This window comes from Theropithecus gelada, chromosome X (assembly GCF_003255815.1).
Source record: "Theropithecus gelada isolate Dixy chromosome X, Tgel_1.0, whole genome shotgun sequence".
NCBI lineage: Eukaryota > Metazoa > Chordata > Mammalia > Primates > Cercopithecidae > Theropithecus > Theropithecus gelada.
Genome location: NC_037689.1, coordinates 10,805,194 through 10,823,335, shown reverse-complemented (window position 1 = coordinate 10,823,335; position 18,142 = coordinate 10,805,194). Strand labels below are relative to the sequence as shown.

The 18,142-nt window shown below is 44.5% G+C and overlaps 1 protein-coding gene and 1 pseudogene across 1 annotated transcript; one reads left to right on the top strand and one right to left on the bottom strand.

Moving 5' to 3' along the window:
• The first annotated feature begins 479 nt into the window (after positions 1-479).
• On the top strand, positions 480-5,135 carry LOC112616319 (protein SSX5-like). Its single transcript, XM_025373307.1, has 6 exons — positions 480-515; positions 1,394-1,534; positions 1,668-1,782; positions 2,445-2,540; positions 4,400-4,449; positions 5,085-5,135. Exons 1-6 carry the CDS (start codon positions 480-482, stop codon positions 5,133-5,135), a joined length of 489 nt encoding a protein of 162 aa, XP_025229092.1.
• A 10,861-nt stretch (positions 5,136-15,996) lies between these two features.
• LOC112615354 lies at positions 15,997-16,315 on the bottom strand (annotated as a pseudogene).
• Positions 16,316-18,142: the final 1,827 nt, after the last annotated feature.

Sequence of the window (18,142 nt, the reverse complement as noted above, 5' to 3'; positions counted from 1 at the left end):
TTAGTGGGGGCGAGGTGGTGCATGCCTGTAGTCCCGAGAACGAGGCAGGAGGATTGGCCACGGCGGATTTTACCAACACCACAATCACATCCCATAAGTAAATATCTTTTCCTCTCTCCAGGACTACAGGTAAAGAATGGTAATTGTGCACACCATACTTAGATTCCCTTTCAAAAATGTAATCATAGGTTAGAGGGCCTTGGACTGTTTGTTTTAGTTGCAACAGATGTAGAAGCCACTGAAGAATGAACTCTGTGACTAAGTCCAGCAAAGCTGTGCAAGTGTGCTAGTTCGGAAAACATTGTGTCTTTCAAGTAGAAAAACGACAGATTGACCATTTATTTCTTCCCACAGTTCAGACTAGAATATAGATGTTTAACCCAAGATCCAGGGAGGGTCTTCAGAGAGATCAAAATCTCCTGATGGTGCCTGAGGACCTCCCACTTTGTCGCAGTGGCAGGAGGAGACAATATTCTGCAATGTCACTGCCCGAGGATGATGGACCAATCAGGGCAGTTAGTGAACTCGATCTGGCCAATCGGAAGTCAGAACAGTAGGCGTGACAAGCGAAGCTGATGCAGTGTCTATCAGTACAGGCTCCAGTGAGACAACCTTCCCAAGCAGTGATGGCAGGGAGAGGGAGAAGAGGGGATGGAGACTGATTTTCCCGAATAAAGCATCCCCTGGGATTGGCTACTTTAAGTTCAGAGTAGGCCCGCTCTTTCCATTCTTCCAAAATCAGAGTAAGCATGTGCTGATTTTCTCTTTCCATTCTTCCTACCCCTCCCCCCACCGTGGTGCATTTGTTATCTACTTTTAATAAGGCAGGTCGCCATCTCAAATCCTTCCTGTCAGTTTCTAACTTTTTCAGGTATGGGATTTTTCCTAGGAACTCTCTATTAACTTAAGAAATTTGGGCCAGGCGCTGTAGCTCAGGCTTGTAATCCCAGCATTTTGGAGGACACAGCTAGTGGATCGCATGAACCCGGGAGGCAGAGGTTGCAGTGAACTACGATCACACTACTGCACCCCACCCTGGGCAATGGAGCAAGACCCTGTCTCCAAAGAAAAGCTCACTCAAATCATTCCTCCTGGGCTCAATCGATCCTGTCACCTCCGCCTCATTACTACAGGCGTGTGCCACCTCACCCCTGCTTATTATTATTATTATTGGTTTTTTTAGTAGAGACGGTTTCTCTGTGTTGGCCAGGCTGGTCCGGACATCCCAGACTCAAGCGATCTGCCCGCCTTTGCAGAGTAGTAGCCCAGGGGACAGTGTGGGGTGACCAGGTTTCTGAGGAGGGGAGGACAGAGATACTGAGGGCAGGGAGCAGGGTCTCGGGGGAGATCTGGACCCTTGGGAGCCTCCCACCCTCACTCTGTCATCACCTAGCATCCCTGGAGACAAGTCTGTGACCGTGCACTACATTTGGTGACTCTCAGTCCATTCTGGAAGGTGGGAAGGGAGTCAGCCAGCAGCATTAAAGCCCTACTGTGTGGCAGGGGAGAAGCTAGGGAAGATCCCCCATGTTCTGTCAGTTAGCCATGGCATCAGCCAGGACGGATTATCATCCCCACTTCCTAGATCCAGCACACAGGAAGCGGCTCCAGCTGAATGGCAGACATGCCTAGCTGAGACACTGCAAGAATTCCTTTTTATTTTCCAGGCCTTCAATGATATTGCCCAATACTTCTCTAAGAAAGAATGGGAAAAGATGAAAGCCTCAGAGAAAATCATCTATGTGTATATGAAGATAAACTATGAGGCCATGACTAAACTAGGTAACAGAAAGTTCTAGGTACAGGCAAGTCTGGGGACACATGAGCATCCCTTTTTCTGCTTTGGCTACTTCTTAGGCTACAGAAAGTACGCCACATTTTCCTTTTGTGCAGGGAAAAATCGCAAGGCAGCTTCTGGATGTTCTGCTCTTCTGTATCCTGCAGGGCTGAGGGCAGGGACTGGCCACAGTGGAGCTCATACCTGGATCCTGCACATTCCTCTCCCTTAGGCGTCTGTTCGGATGAGTCCAACTGTCTCTGTGGCATTCCGGCACCGCCTACCCCCACCACCACCCACCCTACCTTCCTTCTCTCGGCTTGTCTCTCTTTTATTTTTTTGAGTCTGAGTCTCACTCTGTCACCTAGGCTAGAGTGCAGTAGTGCAATCATAGCTCAATGCAGCCTCAAACTCCTGGGCTCAAACGATCCTCCTGCTCAGCCTATGGAGTAGCTGAGGCTACAGGCACATGCCACCATGCCAAACTAGTTTTATTTTATATTTTGTAGATAAGGGAATCTCTCTATGTTGCCCAGGCTTGTCTTGAGCTCCTCGCCTCAAGCTATCCTCCCACCTCAGCCTCCCAAAGTGCTGGTACTACAGACATGAGCCACCGTGCCAGGCCTAAGCTTGTCTCTTAAGGAATAAACATTTGGCTTCTTTCTAGGTTTCAAGGTCACCCTCCCACCTTTCATGCATAATAAACGGGCCACAGACTTCCAGGGGAATGATTTTGATAATGACCATAATGGCGGGAATCAGGGTGAGTAGATGGGAAGGGGATAGAAAGGGTCTCCTCAAGCCCAACTACTTTTCAGCTCAGCTACCTGGGAAAGATCCTCAGGCATTTGTTCCCTCATACACATCAGGACTGAGTGAAAAAAAAAATTGCTTGCAGAAAGTTAACTACAGAGGCCATTCACATAAAATGCTAAAACATGCAAAACAAGAATATATATTTTATGGATAATAAGTAAATGGTAAATGTATAAAAACATGAATGCGAATAAAAAGCCATCAAATTGAGAACAATGACTGTAAGTGGAGAAGGAGGGAGGGCAGGGATTGGTGAGTGCTGCACAGACAGCTTCAGCCGTGACTTGTTGATAGTAGGGGTTTTTTTGTTTGTTTTGTTTTGTGGTTTGTTTGTTTTCACGGAGTTTCACTCTTATCACCCAGACTGGAGTGCTATAGTGTAATCTCAGCTCACTGCAACCTTCACCTCCTGGGTTCAAGTGATTCTCCTGCCCCCGCCTCCTGAGTAGCTGGGATTACAGGCGCCCACCCCCATACCCAGCTAATTTCGGTATGTTTGGTAGAGACGGGATTTCAGCATGTTTGCCAGGCTGGTCTCAAACTTCCTGATCTCAGGTGATCCACCTGTCTCAGCCTCCCAAAGTGCTGGGATTACAGGTATGAGCTACCACTCCCTGCCTGTTTATAGTATTTCTAACATTCTGAATAAATAAATCAGGTCTAACATAGTTGTGGGGTACCGTTGAGATGCGACTGGACTCAATAGTATTCCACATACTTTTCTGTGTTTTTGAAATATTTATTTTTTAAAGGACATGTTGTTCTTGCTAAGCACTGTTAATGAATGAAAGGACAGTTAAGAAAGCGTTACAAGTGAAAAAAATTTTAAAAGAATGTATTAAAAGTGCAGATCTGCAAAAAACTTCCAGAGTTTGTTTGATTAACAACATGTAGGTATTGGATAAGTATCTTATGAGAGAGGATAATGAAAATATTATGTAATAAAGATCGCTGTTGATCTCTATTTTACAAAAACCAAATACCCTTCTCACTCCCAAACAACCCTGAATCTCCATGATGAGCTTGGAAGAGAGTTTGAAAGAGTGATCCCTCATCCAACACAGAAAGCTTTCCCACTTTTCAGTGAGCAGAGATAACATAGGGTGAAAAAAAGACAGGTTCTTGCATAGAGATCTTTGTGGATTTCAGGACTATTAAGGGGACATATATGTTTACTTGCTCTTCTGCTCTGAAAACACAGTTATAAGACAAGGTCAGAATGTCCAAAATGTCTCCAATAGACCTATTACTCCCCAACTAAACAGGCCAGATTCTACGATCTCCCACAATCATTATAAGAGGTCTGAAAATCCAGTGCTTGAGTATCTGCCAAATTTTTGACATTAAAGGAGTGTCTTTATACTGAAAATATTTCAGAGCCACTGGACTAAATCATCCATGGTTCATCACACATTTAACAGCTTAATTGACATATCATAAGATTCACCCATTTCAAGTGTAAAATGATTTTTAGTTGTTGTACATCTTGAGTGGATACAGTTCAGATTCCCAACCAAATAATTTAATTATTTGAGAAAAATTAAAAGATACGTAATGGAATAAGATGAGACTGTGATGGGGTTTAACCCCCATTTGATAAACCATGAGATGGAAAATTCTGAATTGATGCCACAGATAAATGCACCAACCATGACTAAACATAATTCAGAAGCAAATCTCACATAACTCCTCAACAATGAGTGGACTCATAACCCTCTGCTACAGAATGCACTCATGCAACAGAAGTCTCTCTAGAGTTTGGAAATCTTTACCAACAAAGAAAAATGCTGATGTATTCTCTTTCAGTTGAATGTCCTCAGATGACTTTCAGCAAGCTCCAGAGAATCCTCCCAAAGGTGAGTATCTCTCAAATTTTAAGGGCCAGAGAACCTTTGTTCCTCCACGGATGCAAACACTGGTAAGAGTGGGGGAATATCAAAAATGCCCTCACTGCCTCCTTCTCCCCATGTCTATCACAACACCTGATGTAGCATCAACGGCTTGATAATACTAACAGTTGTGATCCTAATACCTCTTTGTTTTCATAGAGATGCCAGATATTCTAAACAGTTTACATGGATAAATTTAATCTTTAAGAAGACCTCTATGATGATGTTTCTATTATTATCTCCAAATAATAACGTCTCATACATTTCGGTTGTCATCCACACAAAAGCCATGTGACTTAGTGCAAATCTTCTAAGTTCTGTGAGCTCCAGACTCCTGGTCCATGAAATGGAAGTGAAGAATCATAGTTCATGTTATAGATCCTAGTTATTAGCAACATAATAATGACATGAGGCTGTCGTGGTACAGAGATGTTAAAAAATTTTCCTGAGGCGCAGTGGCAGTGGTAGTCTAATCCAGAGCTCCAAGCCGTTTAAAGCTCATTCATGTTTGCATTTGTTTAAGAAGTTCAGATACTGCTCACTAGGGCTTTACCTCATAGGGCCTGCTGGTGCTTCCATTGAGACACCCACTCTTGCAACAGGAAGGACCAGCTGGCCTCTGCTCTGTAACTGGGGCCACTCGCATCGCTTAGGAATCGCTTGACTGTTGGTCCCTTTCTACTGTGAAACCCTTGAGGGCCTTGTCTACACCTGGGGCACCCCGGAAGCCTCAGTCCCTGCCCAGGGTATCCCTCAGAGGCCCTTGAATGAGTGATTCCACAAGCACAGATTCAACTCTGGTTTAGAGGGTAAAGGTATCTGTGAGTTGGGTTGCCAGTGTGGAGAACAAATTCAAAGAAGGATCATGAAAAGTATTAGCTTTTGTTACTACTACATTTAAAGTGTTTGCAAGCTCAGAGAGGACTTTCCCTTAGCCTGTTTTACATGTATTTTTCACTATTTCATAAGTGAAGAAGCTGGGTAAATGTAGCTTAACAATGTTGGTCAGTGACACATCCCAGTGTAGCCAGAATTGGTATGGGTACCACCTCACTTAATTCCACATTCAGTGTTCGTTCCTCGGTAGGGTGGTATGCCGTATCTAGTACTGCTTTCTTTGCTGCCTAGATTAATTTCAGCAAACCATTTCTTTCCCTCTCCCTTCCCTGTATTCATCTCCACACACCATCTTTCCCAGCTGTGTTTTGTCCCCTCTCTATGTTTTTACATTACTCTCTCAGCAGCTGTCTACAAGCTTATATGGGATCCCTTGTATTTTATAGAAGCTCTTCCTTTTATAGACCTTGTGAATTCTTAGAATGCTATTCTCCAAATCTTCTGTATACCAAACTCTCTATTACATTGAGATTTTTCACAGACTACTCTAACAGATATAGTAATAATGGGTCTAAGATTTCAGCCTCTCTAAGCCAGAGAATGAGAAACTGGATAAAGAAGGCCCATGGGCACTTGGGAGCAGCGAGGCATCTCCTTTTTTTGAGTAAACAGAGACTAACACTCTCCAGCCTACCCAACCCTCATTTTCCAATCTTCCCCATCATAGGACCCAAAAGGGGGAAACATACCTGGACCCACAGACTGCGTGAGAGAAAGCAGCTGGTGATTTATGAAGAGATCAGCGACCCTGAGGAAGATGAAGAGTAACTCTATAAGTGAACCTTTGGCTCATCCCCCACATCCCTGCAGATGTGCTATTCTGTTACAGTACCGGTATCCCATCTTGTCACTTGTTCCCCAAATCATTCCCTTCTCATAATTTTCTAGGGTACAGCATTGAGGCTGAATGATGAGATCTCCCATGCTCTTTCTACTCCCTTGTCTGTATATGCAGGGATCCTCCCTACCCAGGATGCTGTGGAATCCCAAACCCCAGGTCAGCCCTGATATGCGGGCCACACCTTCCACTAGCCTAGGAATGGATAGACCAGGCGAGGAATTCACTGTGGCATGTGCAGATGGTTCATTTCAAGGAACCGTGGAAGGCCTGTGTGAGTCCTGAGGTAGGGCAGAATCGGAGTGTGCAGGGTCTGCAGGTCAGGAGGAGTTGAGATTGAGTTATCAGGCAGTGGGAACTCACTGCCACTTACTTACCTTCTCTCTTCTTGCCTCACCCTCAGGGATGTGACACATGCCCATGATGAGAAGCAGAACGTGGTGACCTTTCACGAACATAGGCATGGCTGCGGACCCCTCATCATCAGGTGCATAGCAAGCGAAAGCCAGTGTTCACAACAGTGAAAAGTTTAGCATCATTTTTCTAGTGTGCCAAGAGTTCAATGTTAGCCTTTCCGTTGTCTTTTCCTACAGTATGCCATTCTGTTAGATATTAGTGTTTTCATTGATGAACAAGACATACTTAACGCATATTTCAATTTGTGTATCCATGCACCTACCTTGGAAAACAAGTATTTTCAGGTATTCTCTCCATAGCATAGCACTACCCTCCTCTCTCCCCAGATGTGACTACTGAGGGCAGTTCTGAGTGTTTAATGTCAGATTTTCTCCTCTGCATTTACACCCATACACACACACACACACACACCAAGTACCACTATAAGCATCTCCCATCTGCTTTTCTCCATTGCTATGCGTCCTGGTCAAGCCTCCCTCACTCTGTTTCCTGTTCAGCATGCACTCCCCTCATCCGATTCCCCTCTATCAGTCATTGACAGTTAATAAGCATTTGCAAATGTTTCCCAATTGTTTGTTCCTCTCATTATTGTGCACACAGTTCTGTGCACGTGTGTAAATATTTCTTTAGGATAGATTCTTAGAAGTGCAATTGTTGCGTCAAAAGAGTCATTTATTCAACAAAAACCTAATGAATGCGAACTGGTGCTGAGCGCTGTTCTAGGTGCTGGAGAGACATCAGGGAACAAGGCAGACAGATGTTCCTGACCACCATTCTAGAGGAGGATGTTTCCAGTTGTTGGGTTTGTTTGTTTATTTGTTGGTTCTAGAGACAGGATCTTGCTCTGTCCAGGCTGGAGTGCAGGAGAATGAACATAGCTCAATGCAGCCTTGAACTCCTGGGCTCAAGCAATCCTCCCACCTCAGCCTCCAGAGTACCTGTGACTGCAGGCACGTACCATCATGATCTACTAAATTTTTTTAGGTTTTGCCTAGAGAGTCTCGCTATGTTACCCAGGCTAGTCTTGAACTCCTGGACTCAAGCGATCCTCCCACCTTGGCCTCCTAAAGTGCTGGGATTACAAGCATGAACCTCCTTGCCTGGCCTCCAGTTTTTATTTTGATAGAGACCATACACTTCAGTCCTGGAGCAGGATTCTGCAGCAAGTGGTTGGGCATCTTGGCCTTCACTCTCTGAACGATTTTCAAGTTCTAGGGCTGGGACGGTCCATTTGGGAGTATGTGGGAGGAGACACAGATGAAATCGTCATCTGGGGAACGTGGAGGAATGAAGAAGATGCGTGCACGGTAGACCCTGTGATAGACAGGGAATAGAAGAGTCTACTTAGTCTCCGTGCAGGGGAGCAACAGTGAAAATTCCCCTGGACAGAAGCATGAGACTGCCCATCAAGGGTCTTACCAACCAAGGGCCTCGGGGATGGGGTGGGGACAATGATTTGAAATGGGACAGCTCTTTCTCACAGGTACCACTGCACGGTGCAGAGGTGAAACTGTTGTGGGGCAGGGAAGGGCAGAGGGGAGTCTGTTTTAGAACAAATCATTGTGTGTGAATGAAGACATTAAGGCTCCATTCACACACAACAGACTTGAAACACCAGCCCCAGGTGGAGGCAGGATCAGAGCTGTTTTGACCATCCGTAGCCCATCACCTTGGCCTCCTGGTTCTCCCCAGCCTTTGAAGGAAGACACTATCGTCATTATGCCTCTATGATAGATGAGAGACGGAGTCCCAGACAAGATGGTAGGTGTCTTGTCACAGGTCCTACAGCTGACAGGGGCAGGAGAAGCTGAGTTTGGAGCTCACTGACTCTAGAAACATTAAGGAGGACAGGTGTGTATGATGGATGGAGGGAGAATTGAACAAGTGCCAGGTTCTTCCCCCAGTCACAATGTAGAGGCTGTGGGATCATTTACCCAAGACAAGGAGCGCTAGGAGAGAGAGAGTGCAAGGATGGAGAGGCAGTCGTAGTCACAGCAGGGACAGTGGGAGACAGAGATATGCAGGGTGGGCAGAAGAGGGGCAAGCAAAGAAGCTGGGAGACCCAAGGCCAAGTGTGGGCTGTCACAACCACCAGAGGGACAGGGTGCCAGGAAGGAGGTTGTGGGGCTCCAGGAGCAGCAGAGGTTCCCCAGATCTGTGAGCATGTCCTGCCTGGCACTGTAGGAAGAGGTGGCTGCCACCCAGGTCAGTGTGGACGTACCTCTTCCTGTCTCAGAGGAAACAAATTCTATTTTATCCCAATATAGTTCTGTATTACACAAATGTGACATTCGGCTACTAGATATTGAGTGCCTTATCCTCCATGCAAATAGAGGAGAGGATGCCCCAAGAGAGATACTGAAGGTTTTGATTTTTCTTTCTCCCTGGGAAGATGGGATCCATAAGTTGGGTCCCCCAGCCCTCCAGACAGGTGCAAGGAAGGGTGGCTGGAAGATTGTGAGTCATGACAGGGAACATTTTTCCCTAGGTTCCTTGGGTGTATAAAGCTTCTGACTATCTGTCTATCATGTGTAGATAAAGAGTGAACATGGTCCCCTCTCCACAAATGTGTTTCTCTCCTTCATTATTACTGTGAAGGGCTGAATTTACAGCAAGTCATGATACACTACTTTTGTGGTTTTTTGAGACAGGATCTCACTCTGTCTCCCAGGCTGGAGTGCAGTGATGCAAGTCCAGCTCACTGCAGCCTCGATCTCCCAGGCTCAAGGGATTCTCCCACTTCTGCTTCCAAACTAGCTGGAAGTACAGGCACACGCCACCACACCCAGCTAGTTTTTGTATTTTTTCTAGAGAGAGTGTCCACTATGTTTCCCAGGCTGGTCTCAATCTCCTGGCCTCAGCAATCCTCCTGCTTCAGCCTTTCAATGTGCTGGGATGACAAGTGTGAGACACCTCGCCAGGCCTTCACTTTCTTTAATGAACAATTAGCAGAGTTTCATCTTAGAGGCAAAAGTGGCTACTGCCAGCCAATCTGTCTGTGGTGTTGGAGGGGAATCTGGCTGATTCAGATGTTTCCAATGAACTTTTAAATTAACCTACCTGATGACTATCCTAAGGCCCTTTCCAGCTCCGTGTTTTTTTGATTCAGAGTGTGGAGTTTTTCAGAGGCTTTATTACAAAGAGCCTCTCCTGGCCGGGCGCGGTGACTCACACCGTGATGCCAGCACTTTTGGAGGCTGAGGCAGGCAGATCACTTGAGGTCAGGAGCTCGAGGCCAGCCTGGCCAAAATGGCGAAAGCCCTGTCTCTACTGAAAATACAAAAATTATTAGCCGGCCGTGGTGGCAGGCCCCTGTGAATCCCAGTTACTGCAGGAGCTGAGGCAGGAGACTCCCTTGAATCCGGGAGACAGAGAGTGCAGGGAGCCGAGATCACGCCACTGTCTGGGTGACAGAGTAAGTCTCTATCTCAAAAAACAAACAGCATCTCATTCCTACAGTCATTTGAGCTGTGGTCTTTTCTACCTGGGTTTCTCTATCAGTCTGATCCCATCTACTCTATCTCCCAGGAATGCCTCAATATTTCTGGTGGACCACTGACCTGTTTTCCTATTTTCCTCTACTGTTAAGAATTGATCCTTGAAAACATTTTCTTCCCAGTTCAATGCAATGTTGAGTGGGGCACGGGATCTATCTTCTATCTTGCTCCAATCATCTGGTTTTAGATATTTTATTTACTTTTGTCACTATATAAGTGTAATTTTTCTCAATTTGGTTTTCTAAATGGTTATTAGTGGTATGTAGAAAACCTACCTATGAGTGTATATAATATTTTATTACCTGTCTGGGTGCAGCTTCCCCTGCATTTTGGCACAAGACTCAATCTGTTTTATTCTCCAAAAGGAAAGTGGCAAGCTGAGCGCAGTAGTTTACGCCTACAATCCCAGCACTTTGGTAGTCCAAGGCGGGTGGATCACTTGAGGACAAGAGTTCGAGACCAGCATGGCCAAGATAGTGAAACCCCATCTCTACTAAAAATACAAAATATATATATATATATGTGTGTGTATGTATATATGTATATATATGTGCGTGTATATATATATATATATGTGTATATATATGTATATATAGCTGGGCATTGGTGGTGGGCGCCTGTATTCCCACCTACTAGGGCAACTGAGGCAGGAGGATCACTTGAACTCAGGAGGCAGAGATTACAGTGAGCCGAGATCATGCCGCTGCACTCCAGCCCGGGAGACAGAGACTCTATGTCTAAATAAAAAAGAAAAAGAAAAAAAGAAAATTCACCTCACAGGCAATAGATAGTTATAAAAGGATACTGTAGGGAAGATTTCATAGGGGAGACTGATGGAAAGAAAGGAGATATATAGATATAGATATAGATATAGATATAGATATAGATATAGATATATATTTTACATTGCTGAGCAGTTCACTGCAAAAGTCAACAGAACTGCCTTTTTCTCCAAAAATTTTACCCATAAGCTATTCTACTACTGGTTCTTCTAGTCCTTCCCTCTATTCCAAATCCTTAAATTGTCCATTTCCTTATTGCGATAATTTTCCTCTGCCCAAGTCTGGGTCCTCCACACATGTAACACTGTCTTCAATATTTGAATTCCCATTACTTTAGCTCAGGTTCCCAAGGAAATAGGCTTTGGGCCATACAGGACACTCTAGACAGACTATACTGAGAAACCGTGCTTGAAACGGTGCATGGGGAGAGGAGAGGAGAGGGAATTTACATACCTGGCTCTCATTCCTGGTTCCTTTTCTTATTGATCAAAATTTACCCCACAGGCACGAACTCCCCCACGCTTCTAGATTGCATCACCTGCCCCTTTCGCAACTGTCTGGGAAGCCAGATCCCACACTTGGAAGTGTAGTGTTTCATACAATCCAAAAGTGGTAGCAGAGGCCAGGCATGGTGGCTCACACCTGTAATCCCAAAACTTTGGGAGGCCGAAGCAGGTGGAGAATGAGGTTAGAAATTTGAGACCAGCCTGGGCAGCATGGTGAAACCCCTTCTCTACCAACAGTACAAAAATTAGCTGGGCATGGTGGTGCACGCCTGTAATCCCAGCTACTTGGGAGACTAAGATAGGAGAATCACTTGACCCTGGGAGGCAGAGGTTGCAGTGAGCTGAGATCACACCACTGCACTTCAGCCTGAGTGACAGAGCAAGACTCCATCTAAAAAACGAACAAACAAACAAACAAAAGTGGTAGCAGAAGTCAGAAAGTCCAGGCATGTAGCTACTTTGCCTGGTTGTACAGCAGCAGCCAAGGGTGAAAACTAATGCTCCAAGGCAAGTCCTAAATTCACCAAGTAACTGGAGTACCCATCTGTGTTAGTTAATTGCCTTTATCTGAGGAAAAATAAAACTCATATCTCTATGACAAGCAGGTGCTTACAAGTTGGAGCTAGGCACCTAGGCTAAACTCCCCGGGTGACAGGGAGACAGGGACATCATCTTCCTCAACGTTCACATTTCAAAGATGGCTCCAAGAAAAGAAAGACATTTCCAGGGGCTGGGCGTGGTGGCTCAGGCCTGTAATCCCAACACTTTGGTAGGCTGAGGCTGGAGGATCATTTGAGGCCTGGAGTTCAAGTTCAAGACATTCCTGGGTTATAGGATGGCCAGAGGCTTACATATCAAAGGAAGAATTTACAAATACAAATTTTCTCAAGGAAATACTCTAAGGAAAGTGAAATGGGGGAAGGTCTCTTTTTCCCTTTTGGCAAGAGGAAAAACTCAATTTATATTTAGTTACCCTTACAATTTCCCCCGTTTGTTATTCTTTTATAGTAACACTACAATTTTCTTTCTTTTTTTTTTTTCTTTTTTTTTTTTTTTTTTGAGACGGAGTCTCGCGCTGTCGCCCGGGCTGGAGTGCAGTGGTCGGATCTCAGCTCACTGCAAGCTCTGCCTCCCGGGTTTGCGCCATTCTCCTGCCTCAGCCTCCCGAGTAGCTGGGACTACAGGCGCCCGCCACCTCGCCCGGCTAGTTTTTTGTATTTTTTACTAGAGACGGGATTTCACTGTGTTAGCCAGGATAGTCTCGATCTCCTGACCTCATGATCCGCCCATCTCGGCCTCCCAAAGCGCTGGGATTACAGGCTTGAGCCACCGCGCCCGGCCTACAATTTTCTAATTATCTCCACTGCTGTTTCTATCTTTCTCTGGGTAGTTTACAGCCACCTAGATGTCCCACAAGTCCATAGTAAGATGCAAAGCAAAGCAATTATCAGAATTACAATAGGATGAAAATTTTTTTTTTTTTTTTTTTTTTTGAGATGGAGTTTCGCTCTTCTTGCCCAGGCTGGGGTGCAGTGGTGCAATGTCGGCTCACTGCAACCTCTGTCTCCCGAGTTCAAGCTGTTCTCCTGTCTCAGCACCCGGAGTAGCTGGGATTACAGGCATGAGCCACCATGCCCAGCCTGGAATGAGTTTTTAAATTCAGTATAATACTCACCCTGTCAGGGTGAGGGGCGACCTTTAAACAAATCATACTGGTTAATTGTGTCAAAGTCAAAATAAATTATAGAGACAAATCCCTAAATCAAATGCTCTATTCGGGAATCACAAAATTGCAATTCAGGACATACACACGGACTGGGGTGGTCTTCAGTATGTCCAACAAACAAAGGGAAGTTGGAAGTGGCCGGGCGCGGTGGCTCAAGCCTGTAATCCCAGCACTTTGGGAGGCCAAGACGGGCGGATCACGAGGTCAGGAGATCGAGACCATCCTGGCTAACCCGGTGAAACCCGTCTCTACTAAAAAATACAAAAAACTAGCCGGGCGAGGTGGCGGGCGCCTGTAGTCCCAGTTACTCGGGAGGCTGAGGCAGGAGAATGGCCTGAACCCGGGAGGCGGAGCTTGCGGTGAGCTGAGATCAGGCCACTGCACTCCAGCCTGGGCGACAGAGCGAGACTCCGTCTCAAAAAAAAAAAAAAAGAAAGAAAAATGTTACATATTGTTTTGGAATGAGGCTCATTGGCCCTGGAGAAGCTGGTTCATTGGCACAATCAGCTTTCACATTCCCTCTTTTGATCAACATCTTTCTTTCAAAACCTCACTGATCAGCCATCTTAAAGTAAGGCTTCATTGTCACTCCATGCCAGGATGGATCTGGGCCGGTTGTCTTTGTCCCATGTCAAGGGAAAGGTAAGGGAGTCGATATCAGGGACATGGGCCACATTTGAGCAACAAAGAGGTCAGAAGAAAAAAAAATCAGGCAGTTTTGTCTGCAGTTCAGCAACATGTTCCATCTTATTAGTCCCATCTGTATTGGCAATCATCTTGAAGTACTAGGCCAACATAATCCTGTTTGGAGAACTGGCTTAACAAATATTAGACTGACAATCTAATATCATAATACAAAACTACTTAGCAATCGTTTTATTTTATTTTATTTTATTGATATGGAATCTTGCTCTGTCACCCAGGCTGGAGTGCAGTGCCACGATCCTTGCTCACTGCAACGTCCACTTCCTGGGTTCAAGCAATTCTAATGCCTCTGCTTCCAGAGTAGCTGCGATTACAGGCACCTGCCACCACATCTGGCTAATTTTTTTGTATTTTTCATAGAGAGCAGGTTTCACCATGTTGGGCAGGCTGGGCTCAAACTCCTGACCTCAGGTGATCTGCCTACCTTGGCCTCCCAAAGTGCTGGGATTATAGGCGTGAGCCACCATGCCTGGCTCATCCCAAGTTTTTAGATAAATCTAACCAATTGTCAAGCAGAAAATGTTTAAATCTACCCACAAGCTGGAAGCCCCTGCTTTGAGTTGTCCTGCCTTTCTGGACCAAACCAATGTATTTCTTAAATGTATTTGATTGAGTCTCCATAAAATGTATAAAACCAAGCTGCACCCCAACCTCCTTGGGCAACTCAGGACCTCCTGAGGCCGCGTCATGGGCCATGGTCACTCCTATTTGGCTCAGAATAAATCTCTTCAAATGTTTTCCAGAGTTTAACTCTTTTCATCAGCAGACTTCAGGAATGGAGCAGAATCTGTTTTTAGTAATTTTATGGGGAAAGGTTGGAATTAGTCCATTCTATATGTAGATAACAAGAACTCGACTGGGCGCAGTGGCTCATGCCTGTAATCCCAGTACTTTCGGAGGCTGAGGTGAGTGGATCATGAGGTCAAGAGATCAAGACCATCCTGGCCAACATGGTGAAAGCCCATTTCTACTAAAAATACAAAAATTAACTGGGCATGGTGGCGGGCACCTGTAGTCCCAGCTACTCTGGAGGCTGAGGCAGGAGAATGGCGTGAACCCGGGAGGCGGAGCTTGCAGTGAGCCAAGATCGCACCACTGCACTCCAGCCTGGGCGACAGAGAGATTCCGTCTCAAATACAAACAAACAAAAAACCAAGACCTTGAAACAATGCAGACAGCCACAATCTAATAACTGGTCTATTAGAACTTTTCTTTAGCAACATAATTTTTCTCTATATATTGATCACTTAGGAATCTCAGATTTAAAAACCTCTTGAGGACAGAAAGTGAAACCAAGGCAGACTTTAGATTTCACCTACATTCTCAAGGTTCCTGGGCCTGCTAGAAAGTGACCATTTTTATTTACTCACTGTAAAGCTAAAAATACTTGAAGTTAGCCATTCCTTGCATTTTGATGAAAGCCTTGGTAATATAACCAATGATTCATTTTTTTTTTCTTTTTGAGACAGGGTCTTGATCTGTCGCCCAGGCTGATGTGCAGTGGTGAGATCTCAGCTCCCTGCAGCCTCCGCCTCTTGGATTCAACCAATTCTCCTGCCTCAGCTTCCTGAGTAGCCAGGATTACAGGCGTGTGCCACCAAGCCTGGCTAACTTTGTATTTTTAGTAGACATGTGGTTTCACCATGTTGCCCAGGTTGGTCTCAAACTCCCAACTGCAGGTGATCCACTTGCCTCAGCCTCCCAAAGTGCTGGGATTACAGGCGCAAGCCACTTTGCCCAGCCCTATAACCAATGTTTTCAGTTGTATCCCTCTATAAAGAGAGAGCAGAGGTGTTTTGTTGTTGTTGTTGCTTTTTTGGTGGTTGTGTGTGTGTGTGTGTGTGTGTGCCTAAAAAAAAGGGGGGGGCCAGGTTCAATGCCTCACACCTGTATTCCCAGAACTTTGGGAGGCCACTTGAGCCCAGGAGTTCAAAACCAACCTGGCCAACATAATGAGACCCCCATCTCAAAAAAATAAAGAAATAAAGGAAAAGAGAAGAGAAGTATGGTTTTATTACTACCTGCAGGCAGGGCCTGCATGAGGTGGTGGGTGTGCTGGGCCCAGGGGACGTGTGGGCTGTGAGGAGATGGTGATGGCAAGGCTGGAAGGAAAGAGGGTGGCTTGGAAACCAGGCCCAAGGGATCCTCAGATCCGCTTCTTGAAATGGACAGCCTTGAGAAAAGAGTCACGGTAAGCCACAGTCATGCCATCCATCAGATGCAGAAATTCTTGGAAATCTAACTGCCCATCACTAGTGAGATCCAGTTTCTTCACCATGTGTTCAAGGACACTGGGGGCACTTCTGGTTCTTTGTGAAGGCAGCTAGTTCCGTATTCATGAAGCTTGGGAACTCCATCTTGGGGTGAATGCTGTTGTAACCATCCTTTCCAGCCTATTTCTGGAAAACAGAAATTGGGGAATCGATGCACTGCTGTGTCTCTGTAGGGCTGGAGATTTTTGCCATGTTGGAATTGAATGAGGCACCAAGAGCAGGTTTTTACTGGACCTGTGTAAATAACCATATTGCCATAAGAATATTTACAAATGGTTTTTGAATTCTGGAGGAATCCAGTAGAAAGAAAAAGCAAACATTTCCATCTTAGTTTACAAAAGTATACTTAACCAAATTGTTATAAACTATAGATACTTTAACAGAGAACATTTTCTCCTTTTTTTTTTTTTTTTTTTTTTTTTTTTTTTTGAGAAAGGTTTGTGCCCTGTTGCACAGGCTGGAGTGCAGTGGTGCAAACACAGCTCCCTGCAACCTCTGCCTTTCAGCTCAACTGATCCTCCCACCTCGGCCTCCCAAGTTGCTGGGACCACAGGCGTGTGCCACCTTGCCCAGTTAATTTTTTTTGTATTTTTTGTAGAGGCAGGGTTTTGCCATGTTGCCCAGAGTGGTCTTGAACTCCTAGGCTCAAGCGATCCTCCCTCCTTGGCTTTCCAAAGTGAGCAACCCCACCCCACCAGAAAATTTTCTTATATGTGGAAAACAAAACATTTAATTAAAAAGAAAGTTTTTATTGTCTTAATTTTTTTTTTAGAAACTGGGTCTCCTATGTTTCCCAGGTCGGTCTTGAACTCCTGCACTCATGGGATTCTCCTGTCTCAGCCTCCCAAAGTGCTGGGATTACAGCTATGAGCCACCGCACCCAGCCAACAAACAAATAAAGTTTTAAATAAAGGTCAAAAATACATTAACTTTATCAGTTATTTAGCTTCATGTAATTAATTTTTGTTCTGCTTGATCTTGATGAACCCATCAGTTTCTGTTAGAGTTTTGAAAAAAAATTATTTAGTTCATTGATCTGAAAGATATTAGAAATCTATATTCAACAGTACTTGTTAGAATCTTTTTAATGAATCTGATTCTAGATGCTTTTAGAGAAGAATCAGCACTGTAGATGAAAAAACTTAGAATAGTGATGATTAAAATCTGATGAAAGTTCAATATTTGACATGAAAGTTCAGATATTTCTATTATATAGAGCATTTTAAGATAACAACCAGAATCATGACTGATAGCATCACATCAGGATCATCAGACCTCTGTAAATTTTATATGATCTTCAGATCATATAAACATTAACATCAATAACATATCTATGTAAGTGTAAATATATAACATTAACATCAATATCATATCTACATAAGTGTAAACAGCAATTAGTATTATTTTATTATTTGACATTGCTTTTCATATAATCTAGCATATCAAATAAGCCTAATGAGAGACACATTCTTTGAGGCTCTCCACGGGCCTCACTGGTAAATCTCAAAGTCAATTTCAGGTTAAAAAGACTTAAATTAGAATTTGATTAGTTTGTTCAACAGCAACAGATAAATTAAAACAGAATTTGATTTGGGGGAAGTTTGTCAAAGATGTTTAAAGGCTCAAAACATTTGTTCAAAACAGGATCACGGGTCACTGTGAAATAATAGTCACTCGTTTAGGGGCACATGTTCTCAGGACCTCTTGAGGGCTGTGTCACAGGCCAAAAATAAATTCTAAAAGAAAGAAAAGAAAAAGGGAAAAAAGAAAATAGTCACTCATTTAACCAGATTGATAGTCAACAGACTTCAACAACAATACAGAAAGTTACATGGACTTAAAAACATAACCCTTCCAAAGCTCAGTTTCCTAAGCAATCAGAAACCTAATTATAGGCCTGGCGTGTGGCTCACACCTGGAATCCCAGCACTTTGGGAGGCTGAGGCAGGGAGATCACTTGAGGCCAGGAGTTCAAGAACAGCCTGAGCAACATGGTAAAACCCCATCTCAATTAAAAGG

What these genes read in the sequence shown, in the direction of transcription:
- LOC112616319 (XM_025373307.1), top strand. Translation starts at nt 480, where the DNA reads ATGTCACTGCCCGAGGATGATGGACCAATCAGGGCA. An exon ending in TGAGGCCATGACTAAACTAG is followed by an intron (nt 1,783 to 2,444) that starts GTAACAGAAAGT and finishes GCTTCTTTCTAG; the next exon opens with GTTTCAAGGTCACCCTCCCA. An exon ending in CCATAATGGCGGGAATCAGG is followed by an intron (nt 2,541 to 4,399) that starts GTGAGTAGATGG and finishes ATTCTCTTTCAG; the next exon opens with TTGAATGTCCTCAGATGACT.